Source organism: Salmo trutta, chromosome 27, assembly GCF_901001165.1.
Source record: "Salmo trutta chromosome 27, fSalTru1.1, whole genome shotgun sequence".
In the NCBI taxonomy this organism is placed as follows: Eukaryota; Metazoa; Chordata; class Actinopteri; order Salmoniformes; family Salmonidae; genus Salmo; species Salmo trutta.
The window spans coordinates 20476615-20500473 of record NC_042983.1 but is presented as its reverse complement, the minus strand read 5'-3'; the positions used below and the strand labels follow the sequence as shown (position 1 = coordinate 20500473).

General features: G+C 42.6%; 1 protein-coding gene across 2 annotated transcripts in view; it reads right to left on the bottom strand.

Annotated features, from left to right (window-relative positions):
• Positions 1 to 23828, bottom strand: part of LOC115164560 (dedicator of cytokinesis protein 5) — a 54255-nt gene extending 30427 nt beyond the window's left edge. For both annotated transcript variants that reach the window (XM_029717188.1, XM_029717190.1), the window contains exons 1-23: positions 23629 to 23828; positions 8095 to 8178; positions 7748 to 7788; positions 7600 to 7655; positions 7357 to 7453; positions 7035 to 7183; positions 6764 to 6899; positions 6486 to 6643; positions 6160 to 6241; positions 5717 to 5846; positions 4935 to 5007; positions 4365 to 4507; positions 4003 to 4128; positions 3743 to 3867; positions 3428 to 3526; positions 3095 to 3167; positions 2852 to 2955; positions 2381 to 2561; positions 2124 to 2221; positions 1940 to 2029; positions 1668 to 1768; positions 1382 to 1516; positions 1168 to 1279 (exon numbers count right to left, since the gene is read on the bottom strand). In XM_029717188.1, the coding sequence (XP_029573048.1) occupies positions 1168 to 1279; positions 1382 to 1516; positions 1668 to 1768; positions 1940 to 2029; positions 2124 to 2221; positions 2381 to 2561; positions 2852 to 2955; positions 3095 to 3167; positions 3428 to 3526; positions 3743 to 3867; positions 4003 to 4128; positions 4365 to 4507; positions 4935 to 5007; positions 5717 to 5846; positions 6160 to 6241; positions 6486 to 6643; positions 6764 to 6899; positions 7035 to 7183; positions 7357 to 7453; positions 7600 to 7655; positions 7748 to 7788; positions 8095 to 8178; positions 23629 to 23671 (2436 nt within the window). In that variant the 5' untranslated portion in view covers positions 23672 to 23828. The remainder of the gene's footprint in view (positions 1 to 1167; positions 1280 to 1381; positions 1517 to 1667; positions 1769 to 1939; positions 2030 to 2123; positions 2222 to 2380; positions 2562 to 2851; positions 2956 to 3094; positions 3168 to 3427; positions 3527 to 3742; positions 3868 to 4002; positions 4129 to 4364; positions 4508 to 4934; positions 5008 to 5716; positions 5847 to 6159; positions 6242 to 6485; positions 6644 to 6763; positions 6900 to 7034; positions 7184 to 7356; positions 7454 to 7599; positions 7656 to 7747; positions 7789 to 8094; positions 8179 to 23628) is intronic.
• Between the last annotated feature and the right edge of the window lie 31 nt (positions 23829 to 23859).

The following is a 23859-nucleotide window of genomic DNA, read 5'->3' as shown; positions in this document are numbered from 1 at the left end:
GGATTACTAGTCACTTTAAACAATGCCACTTTAAATAATGCCACTTTAATAATGTTTACATATCGTACATTACTCATATCATGTGTATATAGTGTATTTTATACCATCTATTGCACCTTTCCTATGCTGCTCGGCCATCGCTCATCCATATATTTATATGTACATATTCTCTTTCACCCCTTTATATTTGTGTGTATTAGCTAGTTGTTGGGAAATTGTTAGATTACTTGTTAGATATTACTGCACTGTCTGAACTAGAAGCACAAGCATTTCGCTACACTCGCATTAACATCTGCTAACCATGTGTATGTGACCTATAACATTTGATTTGATTTCATTTAGGCTATGCGAGCCGCTCCGCTATTCCTCTTCACGTGTAATCACAGGAAAAGCTATAGACCATTTATTTTTAGCCTTTTTTTATACCAGGCCTAATTGCCATTTCGCGGAGAGAAGCATGCTTGCTCTAGCTAATTGTTGAATGTAAAATAGGCCTAGGCCAAATGAACTGTCATGGGAAAGTTAAGGAGATCGAGTGCGTTGGTGTCAACACTGGCCAGTGATGATAACATTGTTGCACTGATGCATTGCAAATGGTTGCACAAGACAGACAGAGAGATGAGCACAGCGAAAAATAAGATCTGGAGACAAATTGACATCCATTAGAAAAATGGTAATCTCTTCCAAACCACTTGAGCAACAATGCAAGCAATGACAAGATATAAAATATGTGCACCCTAAACAGTATTTGCTGTTGAATGACTACATTTGAATATGAGTTCCTATATGTACATTTAAGTATTATTTGCAGTTGTCACAATAACAGTGAACACACCCCGAAGCACTGAATGGTCTGTGTTACCACCTTATTAAAGGCCTACAGTGTGCAGTAGTATGCATTGATAAGTTGATTGACAGGTGTACTGCAGAACGCTGGTTATAGTTTTGTATAATGTATCTTTATAGTTATCATCCTTGGTGTGGATGGCCCTTAAGGCTTCCATAAACATAGAAAGGGTAAGCTAGTTTGTAAAGCTGGCAATTTCATTAGAATAATACAGTGAGTGTTGCCCTACCAGGCTATTCAATGTTAACTGAGAGTGCATTAAAGAAGATGAAGTACCATGCAAGTGTCCATACCAGTGTCTCTCCCCTACACCAACTCACCTTTATCTTCACTCCCTCGTCTAGCGGTCTGTCCATGAGTGTGTTGAAGGAGAGGAAGAGTGTCCGGATGGAGTTAAAGAAAGCATCCCCATCCTCACTGGTCCCATAGAATCTGAATAAACAAAAAGAAGGACATTGCTCATTTCAAAACAAACTAATATTGTCTACCAAATGTATGAGTATGTATGAGGAAGGAAGGCCACAGCAATAATACCTGAGGTAGAGGACCCGGGACTGCACAATGAACCTGAACAGGTACTTGAGGGCTTTGAGGGCTGAGTACAGCCCCTCTGTTAGGACAGGCTTATCTGCATGACCCACATAGTAATTCAGAACCTTGGTCAGCTTCCTGAAAAAGTAATGGAATGGGGCACTCAGGCATACCAGTAACTGCATATAAATGACTGCATTCTGAATGGGTGGAAAGGTGTCAAAACAGGAGGAAAGAAAAATGAACAGAGTAGAGAGGGAAATGTGAAAAAGGAGAGGGCTAGACTCACATATAAGCCAAAGTGGCACTGAAGTGTTTGTTGATGTATGTCTCCAGTACTGGGTTAAAGTGCTGGAACTTGATGTCTCCAATCAGTGTGATTATGAACACCTAGAAGAAAAGCAAAGCACAGTCAGGAACCAGTGTAATATAGAAACCTGCTGGAAAATGTTGATGCATGAATAGTTTCTGATATACAACTGTCTTTTGGTATATTAAAGACAGATGCCATTAACCCTGATAGCTTAACGCAGGTAATTCACCCACCACTCCAGAACTCACCAGAGCATTAAAGACCAGGTTGTCATAGGTGTCCTTCTCTGAAGTCTCCATCATGATGTTGAACAGGGCATCAAGTGTGTCCTGTAGAAACTAAGACCACAAAAGACAAATGCATTAGTATAGGGTGTCCTTGTATGTTAAACTAGTTAAGAATACTGGAGCAGTCTGGAGCAGTCAGACTCACTTTGACAATCTCTCCTCCCTCTACCTCCATCAGGCGCTGCAGGTTCTGCTCCAGCTGTTCAGGGTTGGACCTCCAGTTCAACAGCCCCAGGAGATCCACTGGAAGAGGAACAGGAGAATATTACTTTTATGTCAACATCACTCTACTCTGTATTATGAGCCGAAGTGCGGAAAGAGTTGGATTTGATTTGATTCAATTTGTTAAGGTCTGTTTGATTCTAAATACATTGTTTCTCAGATAATCGTGTCCTACAGTACCATTCTGGGTGAGTTTAGTGGAGCAGGTGAGAGTGCCAATCTGGAAGCTGTCCTTTGTGACTGGGATGACTCCTGAATGCTGAAAGGTTTTCCCTGTCTGCCTCTCCTTCTCCTCCACCTCAGCCCAGGAGCCTGGCAGAGTCAGGTATGTCTTTGCATCCTCAGTCTTCTTTACGTCAACCTGAGCCAAATGAACAAAATGAATGAAATACTAAAACATATTCATCTGTATGTGATTTGATATTCATTGACCAGGGAGGGGCCATGAATGATCTACTTACTTTCAGCTTTTTATTTTATATGAAATATCTAAATAATTACTACTTCACTACTTAACAGACAATGAAATAGAATCCCTATGGGAAGAGAATTATTTCAAATTAATCAAATGTATCTGAACCCTCTGGGTCCACCAAGCTGTGGGCATCATATAGGGTCTGCGTCAGTAGCATAGTACTGTGTTGGTCCCACCTTGTAGACAATGAGGTCATGTCTGCCGTCTTTCAGCGTGGTTCCGTCTCCTTTCATCAGGCGGACGAACGCCATGCCAAACGGCTTTTCTGATTTGTCTCTAGCTAAAAGAAACACAGCAGTGTCAGTGAGGACCCAATCAACCAACTCTGAAGGACACATTCATATTCATTCTGACCAGATCCCAGAGGGTTAGGGCAGGCTGCCTGGGTGTCGAGTGTTTTAGAAACGTGAGGCACTCACAGTCCTGAGATGATCTGTGTCGAAACATCACCCTGAGATGACAGCGGCCCACATCTTCAATAGGAATAGTCACCTTGGGGGGGAGAAGAAAGGAATGAGGAGAGGAGTGAGGAGAGTATCATGACAAGAGACAGAGAAAGTCATGTCTAGTGTCTGTCTAGCATTTTGTATGAGTGCCACAATCCTTGCCAATATCTCCTCTAAAGGATTATTTAATTGTATAGAGCCAAATCTTTTTGGGAAATTAATTGCTGAACTTGAGCCACCATGGGGAGAGTACAGAGCTCTCTTGTCCTGACAGAAACACCTGGGATGCTGGTAAGTGAGCTGTACCTTGACTGTTTCATTCCAGCTCGGCTGCTTGACCTGGTAGTAAATTACAGACTTGTACTCTGTGATCCCATCATATCCAGCTCCAGGAAATATTGCTTTCTATTCAAGGAGAAGGAATGAGCTTCAGTCAAACATACTTTTTTTGCAGACAAGAAACCCCATGTATATGTATAAACATGAATTGGGGTCATTTTGTAATAACTTATGTTTTCTTACAGTAAACCAACAAACATGAGTTGACCAACATGCAATATTTGAGTTAAAAATGGTTAAAGAAATGTGGAGGCACACATAATGTTAAGACAGCACCCTTACCTCCATGAGATTGCCATCGTCATCTAGTACACTCAACATCACCTCAACATTTTTGGGTGATGTTTTTTTACCGCGGTCAAACTCCCCCTGCAGCAAGGTCACATATATATCGTTCCTCACATATCCTAGAGGAGAATTAGTTGGTTAATATTGAAAAACAATCTATTAACTGTCACTGCTGTAAAGGCAGCTAGAAAGTATGCAACCCCTTGTTTCAGACGCAATTCAGCTACAAAGAAGAACATGTAAACATATGGCACCTGGGAGAATGATCTCAGGGAAGCCCATCTTTCTAACAATGGCGGTGGTGCGATCCACAAAGTGGGAGTAGTCCTTCCTGACCTGGGACAGGTCACCAGGAAGTAGCTTTAAGGTCACAAACAGTCCTGAGAACCCAGCAGGGCCAATCAATGAAGAGATTGTTAACAAGACAGAGGAACTAACAGAATGTTCAGAATGGATACACACAACCTGTTACGTTTCTATTTTGAACCCAGACCCACATTTTAAAAGCCACTTCCGAGTTACATTCCTTTGTATTTTATATTCTGTTCTACTCTGCTATATTCTAGGCAAACTGGTGAGTTGTTGCCACAGAGTGGCAGTGAGTGTGTCTCTTTACCCTGGCCCTTGTGGTTGACCTCCCGGGTGTTAATGACTTTGTTGAAGACGGCGGTGAGAGGCTCATTCTCTCCAATGACCCGGGATGGGAGGAGAGGTGACATGATTAGTTGCCTCTGACGGATGTAGGTCTCCATAGCTATCCTGGGAGAGAAAAGAAGGGAGAGAGGGGGATAAATATATTTTTAAAGTGGGACTGACAAGTGGATGGAACCATTGATCACAAAACATAGAGCTACAAAATACATATTGAGATATTGGAAAAGAAAATCCACAAAATATAACAGTGCATGTGACCAAGCAAGAATAAGAAACAGTCTCCAGTTGCATTTTTGTTACACTGCACTACAAACCTAGACTTGTCCTTGATCTACAGTATTGTATAGCAATAGAGGAAGCAGTTGCATAATGCATTCCTTTAAGTGATCTATCCTAAAACAGTTCAAGCCATTTGTCATTTCTGACTCTATGATGGTGTAAGAGAAGGTTGAGTTAAAATGGACTGGGGAGTGAGGACTATTATCACAGTGTGAAAATGAGCAGAGCCTGTGAGGGATTTTAAAACACTCACTGCTGAAAGGGGATGAAATGCTGCTTCTCCTCATCATCTGCTTTCCCATGGGCGATATCTGTGATGTCCATCACTGTGAACAGAGGCAACTGTGAATGTGGTGGTGATATGTGGCAAAGGCTAAGCTAATAAGCTGCTTTCAATTCAATTATCCTGTTATTGCCACTGCTGCTGCTAGCATGACCTCACTTTAATATCTTTGGTATTTGATTTCTCAGCTCGAGCCATTTCACAGCAGTCTTCACTCCGATTAAGTAAACTACAGAGCAGAACGACAATGTAATTTGTGTTTGAAAACTAGTTATTGGGCCCTCACACACCTGTTCCAATGCACCAGACAATGATAAAAAGATACATCCACAACAGGAGCATAGGTAGGATTCCAGCAGTAAGATAAGAGCTCTGTATTGCTCCCAATGATTCTGGGTTCAGTGCATATGCTGTGACACCAGAGGAGACAATTTCTCATCCAACCCAGAAATGTAATCCTCCACTCAAAACAAAGAGGGATGTTTAAATCCTTTCCCCTGACTCCTTTGGCAAGGCAGACAGCGTGGAGGTAGTTTATGGGTCAGGAGGGTAAGCAGGTTCAGGTGGGCTCAGGGTTTGTCTGGCTTTTATCCAGGACAGGGATCCTACTGTAAATGTTTGTTTAGGCCCTCAATTACCCATTCACTCAAACTCTGAGTAAATGGGGTAGTGTTCTGATTTCAGAGTTAATTGAATGTGTAAATTTGCGCAAACAAATATAGTGAAGACATCTCAATTAAAAGACATCTCACCGGCTACACCAAACGGTCTCCTTAACCCTCCTGTGTGTTTCTTGCCCTCTTTGAGTTCCATGCTGCCCACCCTGATAATCTGACAGACGAGGAAGAGACGTGGCCTAATCAGGTCACTGCTGCTCAGATCCTGGCCAGAGAGGGCAGAGTGGAGAAGATCATTTCAATGCAAAGATAAGGACGACATAATGCAAGTAAAGTAAAAGTTGCAAGGCAGAACATATTCAATATCTTATGCAATGTTGCTTATATGAAGTTTTATGTGAGCAGTTCAGATGAAGAGCCTGTCTGAGGATATAAATGGCATGGCATGGCATTGCATGCCCCAACCAAGGACTGTCACTGCCCGCTTCCGGTCCATCTATTAGGCCCCATGGCTAGACTATTATATTTACAACAACAGAGAAACAAGAAAGTGGAAGGGAGGGTTTCATCTCTGTTACCGTGAAGAGGGCAGGCAGATTGTTGAGTTTCTCAATCTCTTTGGGCATGCCCATGCTGTCCCAGCGCACCAGGAAGTTCTCACTGCAAACATACATGGCATTCACAATCAAGAATCACAACTCCCATACCTCACTGTAACAAACCTCTGTGTGTTTTTGACAAGATAACACAAAAACACAAATATATCAAAATGTCTACATACAGTCACATTAAATATATATGCAATGTGGAACACATGAGTACTGGACGAATTGTTCTGTCAAGTGTCAGAATGGTAATGGTGGTTTAGTATAATGCAATTAATTTAAATTAGTTGGTATCTGACCTGATGAACTCTGACTGGTCAGGGTCATAGAGCGACATAAGCAGCTCTGCATCCTCCCCGATGTTACAAACAAAGTTCTTGAGGTTCATGAGGAGACTGTATGTGTGCACTGTGCTAAACAGGGACTGGCGCCTCATCTCCAGATTCTGCTTCCGGGTCTACAGAGGGGCACAGAGACACTGTATGAGCAAACACAATGCACTGGCAGGGCTAACTCTGCAGCATATACATGTGGTAGTTTATCTATCAGAGAGGCGCAAACAACAGCTGGTCCATGCCTTCTCCTCTTGTATTCTGTCATCTATACTGCGGGATGCAGTCTCAAAGGCCCGGAACAGACTGACTGTGCTGGTGCAGTCCGGGTCCAGAGTGTTCCCTGCGTCATCTCGCACCACCAGGTCCAACCCTAGAATCCTGTACAACAGAAAGCATCAAATATAGCTTAGGACGGATTTACAAGGGCATATTCTTAGCACCATGACTCAGTCACATAAAACGTTACAAGCATGTTTATGTCACAATGCAATTCAAGTAGAGTACAATTTATACCGGTTTCCATAATCAATCTTAGCTGTGACTTTCTTCCTGAGCTCCACAAGGTCATCCTTGGGCAATGTTCCAGACACTATCTGAGATCGATACTCGATGAGGCTGTAGGCCATCTGTTGTACGCCCCTGAACAGAGTGGTCTTGTTGTTCTGTCAAACAAACAGTCATTTTCATCATCACAGTCACCCAGGCTAACATAATTACCCTTTTCCAAACAGACTAAGTGTCAGAGTTGAATAACAGCATAAGGGTAAAGTGAATTCTTTAATGTGAAGTTTATGTAAGTAGGGTGATGGATAAGAAACTAGTTTTCTCAACTTACCACATATAGCTTGTGCCATATTTGTGCCCATTCCCTCAGAGTGGCGCCTAACTCCAGTACCAGTGGTAGGTCTCCTGGGATAACTATTTCCTGCTGGCTGTAAGATGGGTGGAAGGAAGGAACGTACCAGATATTGGGTCCCACAGGTGCATCACATGCATCAAATCGTGCAAATAGGTCAAGTCACCCATCCCATCAAATACAATCAATTTCTAATGACATGACAAGTGAGTGACACCTTACCCTGTCCCTTCAACTTTAGCCTCCTTGAGATGGATGTACGAGGCTGGGAAAATGCCCTAAGAGATGAAACAGAAACGTAAACCTCTTCTTCAAATTATTTTCAAATTTTAAGGAAAAACTATGAAAGTATATACGGTTGTTGCCATACCTTCTGTGCTTTGTTCCGTATTGTGTACCCTCTATACCAGCCTGGGGAGATTAAAGATTGATATAGAGATATGACAGAGATATAGGGATAAATATAATAGAGATCAGACCGATGAGAAGAGGGCAAACTAGATACAGATGGTGATATTGACTGTTATATCTTTCAAAAGAATTTCATTAAACATTGCTAATTATTTTCAATCCATGTCTGGTATTGATCACAGCTTTAGTTCAATGTTTTACAACGTTTCAGTGTTGAAAACTGTTACTTAGCGTGTGACAGCTTGTTGTATGTAAGAACGTGAAGCTATAGTGATATGTTAGGGCATGTTGGCTGTTCATGCTCACCTTCAAATGTCTCAAGTATGTGTACAGTGTCTCCCACCTGTAGACACAGCTCCTGCTCTCTTCTGGAGTCATAATTATAGATTGCTGAGAGAGAATTGATAGGAGGGGGAGAAAAAAGAGACAGTCTTATTATGGCAGCTTTACTATGTGAAACAACATACAAACACAAAACAACAATCCCCAGCAAGCTCAACATACAGAAAGTGAAAACAGAAAAAAGATAAGAAAAGCCCAGCAAAGCCTATAGACTTTGGCCTTTTCCCAGGTCATATCTGATAAAGGTACAGTATATTGTAGTCAGGTATTTCTTACGCTGTGAAAAAGCATGTTTGAGCTTGAGTAAGAGTAAATATTGTTTTATGAAATTACAGGTACATTCTCGTGTGGTGCAAGCAGAATTCGATGTTGGCCTTATACTGGAAACCCAGTTTAATTGAAAATGTCCCTCAATCTCTTGGATTTTCACTTCACTCTTAATTATAGCCTAATACATGTACAGTATGTGCATGTATTCATGATTAGGATTTTAGGACAGCCTGACCTCACGTTTTAAATAAAGAGATGATTGATATTATCCTGTTATTTTTCATTCCCTGAGCCTATGTGTTAGATGGAGTAAATGGAAAAAATATTCCAAGTGTATTACAACATCTACACAGAGGAAAGTAGAGTGAGGAGGGGACTGACATCATGTATTATTTATTCCTAATTCACCAAGCCATGGAGCCTATCGGTTAAAGGTCACATTGTAAAGGGTATACGGCAGCCAACTGGGTCAGCAGAGGGCCCTGCCCTCCTCAGTTTATTAACTTAAGTTCCTTCCTAGAGGCGTTCGCTGTATGTCCCTCCCTCCTTTTCACTGAAGGACACAAGTGAGAGACAGATCACACAGCACAGCATGCTCTCTCTCTCTCTCACACACACAAACACACACACACACACACACACACTTCCTTGTCATGACTTGAGTGAGCTGCAGTGCACACACAGACTTTCATAGCCGAGTACTCAGCATCCACCCTCTATCACAGGAACAAGGCAAGGAGCTCTGTCCAGACTTGCACAGTGATAATCCTTGTTGCCGGAGGCTAGGTCTCACTGCACGCTTCAACTGGCTCAGCTCATCACATCTCTGAATACCTCACAACTAAACATGAATATTCTTTCAGTAAGTATCCTTCCCATTTAATTGTATGCAGTTCCCCTCAAATGCAAATTAGTATGTGACTGTTCAACACTTGTTCTGTGAGAACAAATGGTACTAATTTAATATGTAGACCTGTGGGGAAAAGTTATACAGTGCCTACAGAAAGTATTCATACCCCTAGAATTATTCCACATTTTGTAGTGTTACAGCCAAAATTCAAAATAGATTTTTCTCACCCATCAACACACAATATCCCATAATGACAAAGTGGAAACATGTTTTCAGAAATGTTTGCAAATGTATTGAAAATTAAATACGGAAATATGTCAAATATTCTGTAACAAGTGTTGTTTTTGTGTTCAATGGTGGATCTATTCATAATTATTTTCCATGTTGTTTTCCATGTTGAAGGACGCATTGGAGTATTTTGAATTTGGTGTCAAATGAAAGCTGAGTCTACAGTTTTTAAGTTTTTCACAATTCCTGACATTTAATCCTAGTAATCCTGTCTTAGGTCAGTTAGTGTCACGTCTTGACCATAGTAAGATGTGATTTTCTATGGTAGAGTAGGTCAGGGCGTGACAGGGGGTGTTTTGTGTTTTTCTATGTTTTCTATTTCTATGTTTAGGTTCTGTTTTTTCTATTTCTATGTTGTTGTTTTTTTGGTTGATCTCCAATTGGAGGCAGCTGGTCCTCGTTACCTCTGATTGGAGATCATATTTTAGTAGGGGTTTTTCTTCCTGGGTTTTGTGGGTGATTATATTTTGAGTAGTGTTTGTTTCTCTCTGCGTCACGGTTTGTTGTTTTGTTAATTCAGTTATTTATGTATTGCAAAGTTTCACGGAATTAAAAAAAATGTAGAACTACAACCACGCTGCACTTTGGTCCGCTCCTTTGGACAACCGTGACAGAATCACCCACCACCAAGGGACCAAGCAGCGTGATATGGAACTCTGGACATTTGAGGAGATAAGGAGGAGTATATCAAGGGCTTTGGAGGATTTAGGGGCAGGAAAAGAGCGCCTCCCAGGGGACCAGGTATTGGACAGATATCGAAGCCTGCCGGGGAAGAACGAGAGGCAGCCCCCAAAAATATTTTTTGGGGGCACACGGGTAGTTTGGCGGGGTCAGGGGTGAGACCTGAGCCAACTTCCCGTGCTTACCATGGAAAGCGTGTGACGGGGCAAGTGTTATGCGGTGATGCGCACTGTGTCGCCAGTGCGCACTCACAGGCTGGTGCGATCTGTGCCCGCGCCTTACAGTTGTCGAGCTGGGTTGAGCATCCAGCAAAGACGGGTTGTGCCAGCCATAAGCTCCAGACCTCCAGTGCGCCTCCACAGCCCAGTATACCCTGTGCCTGCCCCGCGTACCCGGCCTCCAGTGAGTCTATCCAGCCTGGTACGTCCTGTGCCTGCTCCTCGCACTCGCCCTGAGGTGCGTGTTACTAGTCTGGCACCACCTATGCCAGCCCCACGCATCAGGCCTCCAGTGCGCCTGCCCAGTCCGGGGTGTCCTGTTCCTGCTCCCAGCACTCGCCCTGAGGTGCGTGTTACCAGTCTGGCGCCACCTATGCCAGTCCCACACATCAGGCCTCCAATGCGCCTCCACAGCCCAGTAAGTCCTGTGCCTGCTCCTCGCACTCTCCCTCCAGTGCGCCTCCATAGCTCAGTACGCCCTGTGCCAGTTCTGCGCACCCGGTCCCTAGTGCATATCCCCAGTCCGGTGAGACCTGTTCCAGCTCCACGAAAGAAGCCTCCAGTGATGATCTATGGTCCGAAGCCTGTAGAGATGATCCATGGCACGAAGCCTTCAGTGATGATCCATGGCCCGGAGCCTGTAGGGATGATCCGTGGCACGAAGCCTCCAGAGGTAGTCCATAGCCCGGAGCCTGTAGGGATAATCCATGGCAAGAAGCCTGTAGGGATGATCCATGGTCCGGAGCCTGTAGGGATAATCCATGGCAAGAAGCCTGTAGGGATGATCCATGGCCCGGAGAGATGATCCATGGCACGAAGCCTCCAGTGATGATCCATGGCGCGGAACCTGTAGTGATGATCCATGGCACGGAGCCTGAGACGGTCCACAGTCCGGAACCTCCTGAGACGCTCCCCAGTCCGGAGCCTCCAGCGACGCTCCCCAGTCCGGAGCCCCCAGTCCGGAGCCTCCATAGCCCAGTACGCCCTGTGCCAGTTCTGCGCACCCGGTCTCTAGTGCGTATCCCCAGTCCGGTGAGACCTGTTCCAGCTCCACGAAAGAAGCCTCCAGTGATGATCTATGGTCCGAAGCCTGTAGAGATGATCCATGGCACGAAGCCTTCAGTGATGATCCATGGCCCGGAGCCTGTAGGGATGATCCATGGCACGAAGCCTCCAGAGGTAGTCCATAGCCCGGAGCCTGTAGGGATAATCCATGGCAAGAAGCCTGTAGGGATGATCCATGGTCCGGAGCCTGTAGGGATAATCCATGGCAAGAAGCCTGTAGGGATGATCCATGGCCCGGAGAGATGATCCATGGCACGAAGCCTCCAGTGATGATCCATGGCGCGGAACCTGTAGTGATGATCCATGGCACGGAGCCTGAGACGGTCCACAGTCCAGAACCTCCTGAGACGCTCCCCAGTCCGGAGCCTCCAGCGACGCTCCCCAGTCCGGAGCCTCCAGCGACGCTCCCCAGTCGGGAGCCTCCAGCAACACTCCCCAGTCCGGAGCCTCCAGCGACGGCCAGCAGCACGGAGCATCCAGCGGCGACCTGCAGCCCAGAACCTCCAGTGGCGGCCTGCAGCCCAGAACCTCCAGCAATGATCTACAGTCCGGTTCTTTCGACGACGATCCACAGTCAGGTGGTAATAAAGCAGAAGGATCAGCGGGTGGAGCGGGAGGTACGCCCCGAACCGCCTCCTCTGCTGGAGGTTAAGGTTATGTGGACTGCATTTGAGCCGCCATAGACAATTGTCACCCTCCCTACCCTCCCTTTTGTTTTGTGGTTTCTTTTGTTTTAGGTGCATTCGGAGTCTGCACCTTTTGGGGGGGGGGGGTACTGTCACGTCCTGACCATAGTAAGATGTGATTTTCTATGGAAGAGTAGGTCAGGGCGTGACAGGGGGTGTTTTGTGTTTTTCTATCTTTCTTGTGTTTTTTCACGGATTTAATAAAATGTGGAACTACAACCACGCTGCACTTTGGTCCGCTCTTTCGGACAACCGTGACAGTTAGGATCACCACTTTATTTTAAGAATGTCAAATGTCAGAATAATATTAGAGAGAATTATTTATTTCAGCTTTTATTTGTTTCATCACTTTCTCAGTCGGTCAGAAGTTTACATACAATCAATTAGTATTTGGTAGCACTGCCTTTAAAGTGTTGAACTTGGGTCAAATGTTTCGGATAAGTTAGGTGAATTTTGGCCCATTCCTCCTGACAGAGCTGGTGGAACTGAGTCAGGTTTGTAGGGCTCCTTGCTCGCACACGCTTTTTCAGTTCTGCCCACAAATGTTCTATAGGATTGAGGTCAGGGCTTTGTGATGGCCACTCCAATACCTTGACTTTGTTGTCCTTAAGCCATTTTGCCACAACTTTGAAAGTATGCTTGGGGTCATTGTCCATTTGGAAGACCCATTTGCGACCAAGCTTTAACTTCCTGACTGAAGTCTTGAGATGTTGCTTCAATATATACACATATTTTTTCATTCTCATGATACCATCTATTTTGTGAAGTGCACCAGACCCTCCTGTAGCAAAGCACCCCCACAACATGATGCTGCCACCCCCGTGCTTCACGGTTGGGATGGTGTTCTTCAGCTTGCAAGCATCCCCCTTTTTCCTCCAAACACTTACAATGGTCATTATGGCCAAACAGTTCAATTTTTGTTTCATCAGACCAGAGGACATTTCTCCAAAAAGTACGATCTTTGTCCCCATGTGCAGTTGCAAACCATAGTCTGGCTTTTTTATGGTGGTTTTGGAGCAGTGGCTTCTTCCTTGCTGAGCGGCCTTTCAGGTTATGTCGATATAGGTCTCGTTTTACTTTCGATATAATACTTTTGTATCTGTTTACCCCAGCATCTTCACAAGGTCCCAGAACAACACAAGGTTGCTGTTGGTCTGGGATTGATTTGCACTTTTAGCACGAAAGTATGTTCATCTCTAGGAGACAGAATGCGTCTCGTCCCTGAGCAGTGTGACGGCTGCATGGTCCCATGGTGTTTATACTTGCGTACTATTGTTTGTACAGATGAACATGGTACCTTCAGGCATTTGGAAATTGCTCCCAAGGATGAACCAGACTTGTGGAGGTCTACAATTCTTTTCTGAAGTCTTGGCTGATTTCTTTTGATTTTCTCATGATGTCAAACAAAGAGGCACTGAGTTTGAAGGTAGGCCTTGAAATACATCCACAGGTACACCTCCAATTGACTCAAATGATGTCAATTAGCCTATCAGAAGCTTCTAAAGCCATGACATCATTTTCTGGAATTTTCCAAGCTGTTTAAAGGCACAGTCAACTTAGTGTATGTAAACTTCTGACCCACTGGAATTGTGGTACAGTGAATTATAAGTGAAATAATCTGTCTGTAAACAATTGTTGGAAAAAATACTTGTGTCATGCACAAAGTAGATGTCTTAACCGACTTGCCAAAACTATAGTTTGTTAACAAGAAATTTGTGGAGTGGTGTGTGTGTCCAAACCTCCGACTTCCCCTGTATATGTTTGAGAAATTAAGGCATATATACAGTACCAGTCAAAAGTTTGGACACACCTACTCATTCAAGGGTTGTTCTTTATTTTTACTATTTTCTACATTGTAGAATAATTGTGAAGACACCAAAACTATTAAATAACACATATGGAATCATGTAGTAACCAAGAAAGTGTTAAACAAATGAAAATATATTTTACATGTTAGATTCTTCAAACTTGCCATCCTTTGGCATGATGACAGCTTTGCACACTCTTGGCATTCTCTCAACCAGCTTCACCTGGAATGCTATTCCAACAGTCTTGAAGGAGTTCCCACATATGCTGAGCACTTGTTGGCTGCTTTTCCTTCACTCTGCGGTCCAACTCTTCCCAAACCATCTAATTTGGGTTGAGGTCAGGTGATTGTGGAGGCCAGGTCATCTGATGCAGCACTCCATCACTCTCCTTCTTAGTCAAATAGCCCTTACACAGCCTGGAGTTGTGTTGGGTCATTGTCTTGTTGAAAAACAAATGATAGTCCCACTAAGCACAAACCAGATGGGTTGGCATATCGCTGCAGAATATGGTCGTAGCCATGCAGGTTAAGTGTACCTTGAATTCTAAATAAATCACAGACAGTGTCACCAGCAAAGCACACCCACACCATCACACCTCCTCCTCCCTGCTTCACTGTGGGAACCACACATGTGGAGATCATCTATTCACCTACTCTGCGTCTCACAAAGACACAGCGGTTGGAACCAAAAATCTCAAATTTGGACTCATCAGACCAAAGGAAATTTCCATGTTTCTTGGTCCAAGCAAGTATATTCTTATTATTGGTGTCCTCTGAACAGTTGATGTTGAGATGTGTCTGTTTCTTGAACTCGGTGAAGCATTTATTTGGGCTGCAATTTCTGAGGCTGGAAACTCTAATGAATGTATCCTCTGCAGCAGAGGTAACTCTGGGGGTCTTCCTTTCCTGTGGCGGTCCTCATGAAAGCCAGTTTCATCATAGCGCTTGATGGTTTTTGCGACTGCACTTGAAGAAACATTCAAATTTCTTGACATTTTCCGGATTGACTGAACTTCATGTCTTAAAGGCATACCTGTTAATTGAAATGCATTCCAGGTGAGTACCTCATGAAGCTGGTTGAGAGAATGCCAAGAATGTGCAAAGCTGTAATCAAGGCAAAGGGTGGCTAATTTGAAGAATCTAAAATATGAAATATATTTTGATTTGTTTAACACTGATTTGTTTAAACTATGAAATAACACATATGGAATCATGTAGTAACCAAAAAAGTGTTAAATAAATTGGGGTATGTACGTACAGTCACTGTGGGAACGACATCCTTGATGCTCTTATTGATAAAGCCAGTGACTGATGTGGTGTACTCCTCAATGCCATTGGAAGAATCCCAGAACATGTTCCAGTCTGTACTAGAAAAACAGTCCTGTAGTTTAGCATCTGCTTTATCTGGCCACTTTTTTATAGACCGAGTCACTGGTGCTTCCTGCTTTAATTTTTGCTTGTAAGCAGGAATCAGGAGGATAGAATTATGGTCAGATTTGCCAAATCGAGGGCGAGTGAGAGCTTTGTACTCGTCTCTGTGTGTGGAGTAAAGGTGATATTTTTTCCCCTCTGGTTGCACATTTAAGATGCTGATAGAAATTAGGTAAAACTGATTTAAGTTTCCTTGCATTAAAGTCCCACGCCACTAGGAGTGCTGCCTCTGGGTGAGCAGTTTCTTGTTTGCTTATTTCCTTATAGAGCTGACTGAGTGCGGTCTTAGTGCCAGCATCCGTCTGGGGTGGTAAATAAACAGCCACGAAAAAAATAGATGAAAACTCTCTAGGGCAAATAGTGTGTTTTACAGCTTATCACGAGATAACCTACTTCAGGCGAGCAAAATCTAGAGACTTCCTTAGGTTTCATGCACCAGCTGTTGTTTACAAATATACACAGACCGCCCCCCCTCATCTTACCGGAGTGTGCTGTTCTATCTATCCAGTGTAGCATATATCCCACCAGCTGAATGTTTTCCATGTCGTCATTCAGCCATGATTCGGTGAAACATAAGATATTACAGTTTTTGATGTCACGTTGGTAGGATATTCGTGATCGTACCTCGTCTAATTTATTGTCCAATGACTGTACGTTGGCAAGTAATATTGTAAGGGCAGATTTCCCACTCGCCGTCGGTGGATCCTTACGAGGCACACTGCCCTGTGTCCTCCATACCTGCGTCTCTTTCTCTTGCCAATGACGGGGATTTCGGCCTTGTTTGGTGTCTGACATAAATGTTAGTCTAATCCGAGGTGAGTGATCGCTGTCTTGATATCCAGAAGCTCTTTTTTGCCGTAAGATACGGTGGCAGAAACATTATGTACAAAATAAGTAAAAAATAACGCAAAAAAACCCACATAATAGCACAATTGGTTAGGCACCCTTGGGGCAGCAGGTAGCCTAGTGGTTAGAGCGTCTTTTTTAAACGGATGCCATTTCTTCCGCCGCCATTTTCAGGTCTCTCCAGAGATGTTTGATCGGTTTCAAGTCCAGGCTCTGGCTGGGCCACTCAAGGACATTCAGAGACTTGTCCCGAAGCCACTCCTGCATTGTCTTGTCTGTGTGCTTACGGTCGTTGTCCTGAGGTCCTGAGGTCCTGAGCGCGCTGGAGCAGGTTTTCATCAAGGATCTCTCTGTACTTTGCTTCATTCATCTTTCCTTCGATCCTGACAAGTCTCCCAGTCCCTGCCGCTGAAAACCATCCCCACAGCAAGATGCTGCCACCACCATGCTTCACCATAGAGATGATGACAGCTTTCTTCTAGACGGGATGCTTGGTTTTCAGGCCAATGAGTTCAATTTTGGTTTCATTAGACCAGAGAATCTTGTTACTCACGGTTTGATAGTCTTTAGGTGCCTTTTGGCAAACTCCAAGTGGGCTGTCATGTGCCTTTTACTGAGGAATGGCTTCTGTCTGGCCACTTCACCATAAAGGCCTGATTGGTGTAGTGCTGCAAAGATGATCTCCACAGAGCAACTCTGGCGCTCTCTCAGAGTGAACATCGGGTTCTTGGTCACCTCCTTGATCAAGGCCCTTCTCCCCTGATTGCTCAATTTGGCTGGGCGCCCAGCTATAGGAAGAGCCCTGGTGGTTCCAAACTTCTTTAATTTAAGAATGATGGAGACCACTGTGTTCTTGGGGACTGTCAAAGCTGCAGAAATATTTTGGTACCCTTCCCCAGATCTGTGCCTCAATATAAACCTGTCTCGGAGCTCTACTGATATTTCCTTCGACATCATGGCTTGGTTTTTGCTCTAACATGCACTGTCAACTGTGGGACCTTATATAGACAGGTGTATCACTTTCCAAATCATGTCCAATCAATTGAATTTACCACAGATGGACTCCAATCAAGTTGTAGAAACTTTTCAAGTATGATCAATGGAAACAGGATGCACCTGAGCTCAATTTTGGGTCTCATAGCAAAGGGTCTGAATACTTATGTAAATAAGGTATTTCTGTTTTTTATTTTTTATACATTTGTGAACATTTCTAAAAACATGTTTTCATTTTGTCATTATGGAGTATTGTGTGTAGATTGATGAGGAAAATGTTTAATTTAATCAAATGTAGAACAAGGCTGTAACATAACAAAATGTGGAAAAAGTCAAGGGGTCTAAATACTGAATACTGAATCCATTTTTCAACCATTTCCCATCCTAAAAATTAGGAATAACCAAAAGCTTTGATTTCTTGTCAAACAGATGGAAAAGGGTATTAGAAATACATGAAAACACAATAATGTTGAAGTAAAGATCCCTGCCAACTACAGTGGGGGAAAAAAGTATTTGATCCCCTGCTGATTTTGTACGTTTGCCCACTGACAAAGAAAGGATCAGTCTATAATTTTAATGGTAGGTTTATTTGAACAGTGAGAGACAGAATAACAACAAAAATATCTAGAAAAACGCATGTCAGAAATGTTATAAATTGATTTGCATTTTAATGAGGGAAATAAGTATTTGACCCCCTCTGAATCAGAAAGATTTCTGGCTCCCAGGTGTCTTTTATACAGGTAACGAGCTGAGATTAGGAGCACACTCTTAAAGGGAGTGCTCCTAACCGCAGCTTGTTACCTGTAAAAAAGACACCTGTCCACAGAAGCAATCAATCAATCAGATTCCAAACTCTCCACCATGGCCAAGACCAAAGAGCTCTCCAAGGATGTCAGGGACAAGATTGTAGACCTACACAAGGCTAGAATGGGCTACAAGACCATCGCCAAGCAGCTTTGTGAGAAGGTGACAACATTTGGTGCGATTATTCGCAAATGGAAGAAACACAAAAGAACTGTCAATATCCCTCGGCTTGGGGCTACATGCAAGAGCTCACCTCGTGGAGTTGCAATGATCATGAGAACGGTGAGGAATCAGCCCAGAACTACACGGGAGGATCTTGTCAAGGATCTCAAGGCAGCTGGGACCATAGTCACCAAGAAAACAATTGGTAACACACTACGCCGCGAAGGACTGAAATCCTGCAGAGCCCGCAAGGTCCCCCTGCTCAAGAATACATATACATGCCCGTCTGAAGTTTGCCAATGAACATCTGAATGACTCAGAGGACAACTGGTGAAAGTGTTGTGGTCAGATGAGACCAAAATGGAGCTCTTTGACATCAACTCAACTCGCCGTGTTTGGAGGAGAAGGAATGCTGCCTTTGACCCCAAGAACACCATCTCCACCGTCTAACATGGAGGTGGAAACATTATGCTTTGGGGGTGTTTTTCTGCTAAGGGGACAGGACAACTTCACCGCATCAAAGGGACGATGGACGGGGCCATGTACAGTCAAATCTTGGATGAGAACCTCCTTCCCTCAGCCAGGGTATTGAACTGGGTCGTGGATGGGTATTCCAGCATGACAATGACCCAATACACACGGCCAAGGCAACAAAGGAGTGGCTCAAGAAGAAGCACATTAAGGTCCTGGAGTGGCCTAGCCAGTCTCCAGACCTTAATCCCATAGAAAATCTGTGGAGGGAGCTGAAGGTTCGAGTTGCCAAACGTCAGCCTCGAAACCTTAATGACTTGGAGAAGATCTGCAAAGAGGAGTGGGACAAAATCCCTCCTGCAAACCTGGTGGCCAACTACAAGAAACGTCTGACCTCTGTGAATTCCAACAAGGGTTTTGCCACCAAGTACTAAGTCATGTTTTGCAGAGGGGTCAAATACTTATTCCCTCATTAAAATGCAAATCATTTTATAATATTTCTGACATGCGTTTTTCTGGATTTCTTTTGTTGTTATTCTGTCTCTCACTGTTCAAATAAACCTACTATTAAAATTAGAGACTAATCATTTCTTTGTAAGTGGGCAAACGTACAAAATCAGCAGAGGATCAAATACTTTTTTGCCCCACTGTAATATCAACACTGATATTTAGTTTGCGATAATTTGTTTATGAAACATTGCCCTGTGCCTTAAAATTATGTTACCAGGGGAGGACAATGGAAGTTCAAAGAAGTAACAAGTAAAGGTAGACCTATCAATTAGTTATAGGGTTTTTACTGATATCAATTTTGTTTATGAATTATGAAGTGATTAAAACTAAAAAGTCTGTTTCCAAATCGGTAACAGAATGTCATAAAAATCGTTAACGTAATTTCTGCAATTGAATTGGCAACAATATGAAATCATAATAGTCACAAACCACAGTTGGGTCACCTGCTACTGTCCTCCCTTCCACTGGCATACTGTTATGTTCAGCTCATAACTGTTATCTTTCTCTTTCTGTGTCTGGTGGTCAAAGCATTTGTGTGAAAAGTCTGGACAACCCTTCACTCTCTCTCTCCCCCTCTTTTCTCTCTTTTTCCAATTAATGTCACCTCTCCCGGCTCTTACTGACGCCTACTCATGAGCCCCCTCTCTTTACATTTACTGTAACCAGCATCCTCACCCAGTGAGCACCAATTGACACTGGACGTCCATTGATGTTGAAAAGTATTTCAAATTTGATTAGCCCACCCTACCTTGATATCAACATCCACAGACGTCGTTTTTTGGTCCGGACTTGCCCTGATTTCAACATCCACAGACATCTGGACCGGCCTTCATTTGACCCAAACATAGACGTCCATGAATGGACGTGTTACAGAACAGTACATTAAAGTAGAGCACAGTACAGTACAATACAGTAGAGCACAGCAGAGTTCAGAATAGTACAGTACAATAAAGATAAGTACAGTATAGTTCAGTACAGTAAAGAGAAGTATATTATAGTTCAGTACAGTAAAGATAAGTAGATTATAGTTCAGTACAGTACAGTAAAGAGAAGTACAGTACAGTACAGTACAGTACAGTACAGTACAGTACAGTAAAGAAAAGTAGAGTATAGCTCAGTACAGTACAGTAAAGAGAAGTAGAAGTATAGCTCAGTACAGTAAAGAGAAGTAGAGTATAGTTCAGTACAGTACAGTAAAGAGAAGTAGAGTATAGTTCAGTACAGTACAGTAAAGAGAAGTAGAGTATAGTTCAGTACAATGCAGCACAGTCCTGTAATTTAGAGTAGAATAGAGTAGAGTAAAGTACTGTAGACAGTAGATCACACTAGAGTTGAGTACACTATAATGTACTCTACTGTACTGAACTATACTCTACTTCTCTTTACTGTACTGAGCTCTACTGTGCTGTTCTTTGAAGTCCAAACTTGTGAAACATCGATGTCTATGATTGGTTAAGATTTGGTCAGGACCAACCAAATTTGGTCTTGTTTGGTGGCAGAGCTCATTAGAAAAATGGCCAGTGGGTAGAATAATACCCACATATGCAAATTAGAATATTGCATATTTCTACCTTTGTGTACCTATTTAGGATATATAACCATGAAGAGAATGACATTCATATCCACAATTATGTATTTCTGTGTAGTACAGATCAGGGACCCATGATGAAAATCCGTTACCACAATTCTGTTACCGGATGTAAATCCACTTCACTTACTGTAGTTCAGAAACCAAAATATATTTTTTTTAAACTCATGGTGTCATGTCATAGCTGGCACCCTGTTCTTTCTGCAGATACCTTTGAATCTTAAAGGAAAACTACACCCCAAAACTATCTTTTGGTATTTCTTTCATTAGTCCATTGTTGATATAGTCCCAAAATGTTTTGCATGTCAGCAATCAAGTATATATCTTGAAAACATGATTACTGACAAGCAAAATATTTTGGGACTATATCAACAATGGACTAATGAAACAAATATAAAAGTGTTGTTTTGGGGTGGAGTTTCCGTTTAATAGGAGCAGAAAACATGGTTACATAAAAAACTGAGGGAGATTTTACTGAGATTCTGTTACCACACTTTGCATCTGCACAGTTCTTCTAGTAAATGTGTTTTTGTAACAATGTCAGTGTAAATTGTTAAAAGTAGTCCTTGTGCATATAGTTGTATGGTTTGTTAAACTTTGAAATCAATGTTTTTTGTTTGGCATACATTTCAAGTATCTGCGCACGGTAACAGTGGAATTGCCCAGGTGCCATTCAGTCCTATAGAGGATGCAAATAATACAATTCATCATGGCATCAAACCTCATCAAAACATTTCCTTATTCGTAGTTAAAACTCCCTCTGCCAACTCAGAAACAATAGCCTTTATAAAAAGACGAACCAAAGAAATGACATCTCCCTCTTGTCACGCAGATAGTGACAATGGCCCGTTTCACCAACTTGACACAGTTTTGACTGTGTCCAGGGCCAGGCCTGGCAACAGCGGAGCTGTGCCAGTGAAAATATTCAAGCCAAGCGTGTTGTGATGCAGCAATACTGTCACTGCTCAAGTGCTACTGTCTGTGCCTTAGTATGGTTCACTAGTGCAGCTCCTTCACACTGTTGTGCACTTCAACCTGTGACATCCCTGGCTGGCAGGTTATAGATCAGGGATGGGCAACTGGCCCTTTTGAAAGCCCTCTGATATTATTTTATTTTTTTACTCAGTCAGGGTCTCAACTTACTGGTGTGAGTTAAAATAGTATAATACACAAGGTTCAATTTCGAAATTTGGAAGTGCATCAGCAGTTTTTCTCTTGTTATGTCAGTCACTGATAGTTGGTCAATTAGCCCATGTCAGCTAAATATTTTTAGATTGCTAACTTAGTTTAGTGGCCAGCTATCTAAACTTGTTATCATGGTTGAATTACTGGCTGGGTTTTTTTTTTGTGGCCCCACCCCCATCAAATTTGCCCATCCCTATATTAGATAAACAACACAAAAACTCGTCAAAATCCTACCAGCTCTCTCTGACCTAGTCAAAGATTGAAAAACATGTGTGCGCTGATGAGTGATGATGAAATGTATGTATGCATTTATATCAATAAAGTGTCCATTTTGTACTTCTATATTTGCAATAACACCCTCTACACTATCACAGACATTAGTCCATGAGTAAGAGGTTTGACTTCTTTTTAATTTTTTTACTAGGGCTTAGCAGCAATGGACACATAACAAGCTTCAAGGATGTTCTGATGCGATCAGCATTTCACAAACATAACTAAAGGTAGTCTTTGTTTAAACTGTATCTACCCAAATAAGAATAAACCAATCAGCAGTTACATGGAGTCATCTGTCATATTCAAAATTGAGAAGATAGAAACAAAAATATAAGAGTGGAACAACAACAAGAAAAACGATGACTTCAGTAACCCTGAGTAAATGACACCTCTGTCTGTGGTCTTTACAAAACAACAAAAGATGAACAGGAACTTCCACAGTCATATGTTACTTTTGGTGCTAGCAAGCTTAGTAAATTAGGGCATTCCTTACTAGAATATTGTTATTTTTAGAATTATACCAATACCCCAGTTCAAACAAAGTTAAAACCCAAATAAGTGTCAGAACAAAATGAACATACATGCTGAGATCTAAATCATTCTATGAGATTATGGTTGTTTTCTGTACTGCTGAATACAGATATCTGTATGCCTATTATATTTACACATCTTAATGTTTTGTCAACAATGGAGGAAAACCAGCCAGGTGATAACTTTTGATACATTTTCACTTAACTATGTTTTGATAAGAATCTATGAAAGGTGTTACTGCTTGATACCGTGACAACATCAACCAAAGAACCTTGCAGGTACCAATAAACTGCGTTATTACAGTGTACTGACGTCAACATACTCGCTGAAACGGTTCCCCATTCGCTTTGCTTTACCTTGAGGGCGTGTATCCACACACACACATCATGCCCTAACTGAAGTGACTCATGTAGTCGGCTATGTGACATGGTATTTTCATGATATCTGAAATGTCTAGTAATAGGTTAATTATACAATTTCTACAGTATAGGGGCCGCAAGAACGTTTCACCAGGTTATCACACAAACGTTTACACACAACGTGTAGCATGGCTCTAAATCACTTTAGAGTCGAACCTCTTGATTTACGGATTGCTACTGTATGGACATAGGGCGCACACGCTGACGAAACGTATTAATATCTATCCAACATTCACTTTCTTTCAGTGATCCCTATACAGCCAACATGTGTGACATATTCCAGGTAGCTTAACTTCGCCCTTTCCTAAAGCTTCCTACATAACTTCCAAGTTTAATAGGCTTGGCCAACTAGCTAAATAATTAAAATGCTGTGTGAAAACAGCCCTATTGTAAATAAGACGATATCATTTTCTAACTTACCAACGCCATATTTCTCTTTTTTTGTTGGAATCCAGCGGGTCATTGCGGGGAAATGATAGATAAATAAATAAATAAATAAATAAGTGAACTGCTGGGCGGGTAACACTTTTCTAGTCCTAAACGCTACAGTTCCGCCATCATGACTTCAAAAAGGGGGAGGGGAGAAATATAGGACGCTGTGCAATTGAATCCAGCAGCGGAGAGTTGCTGTGCAGCGATGCGTAATTTGCG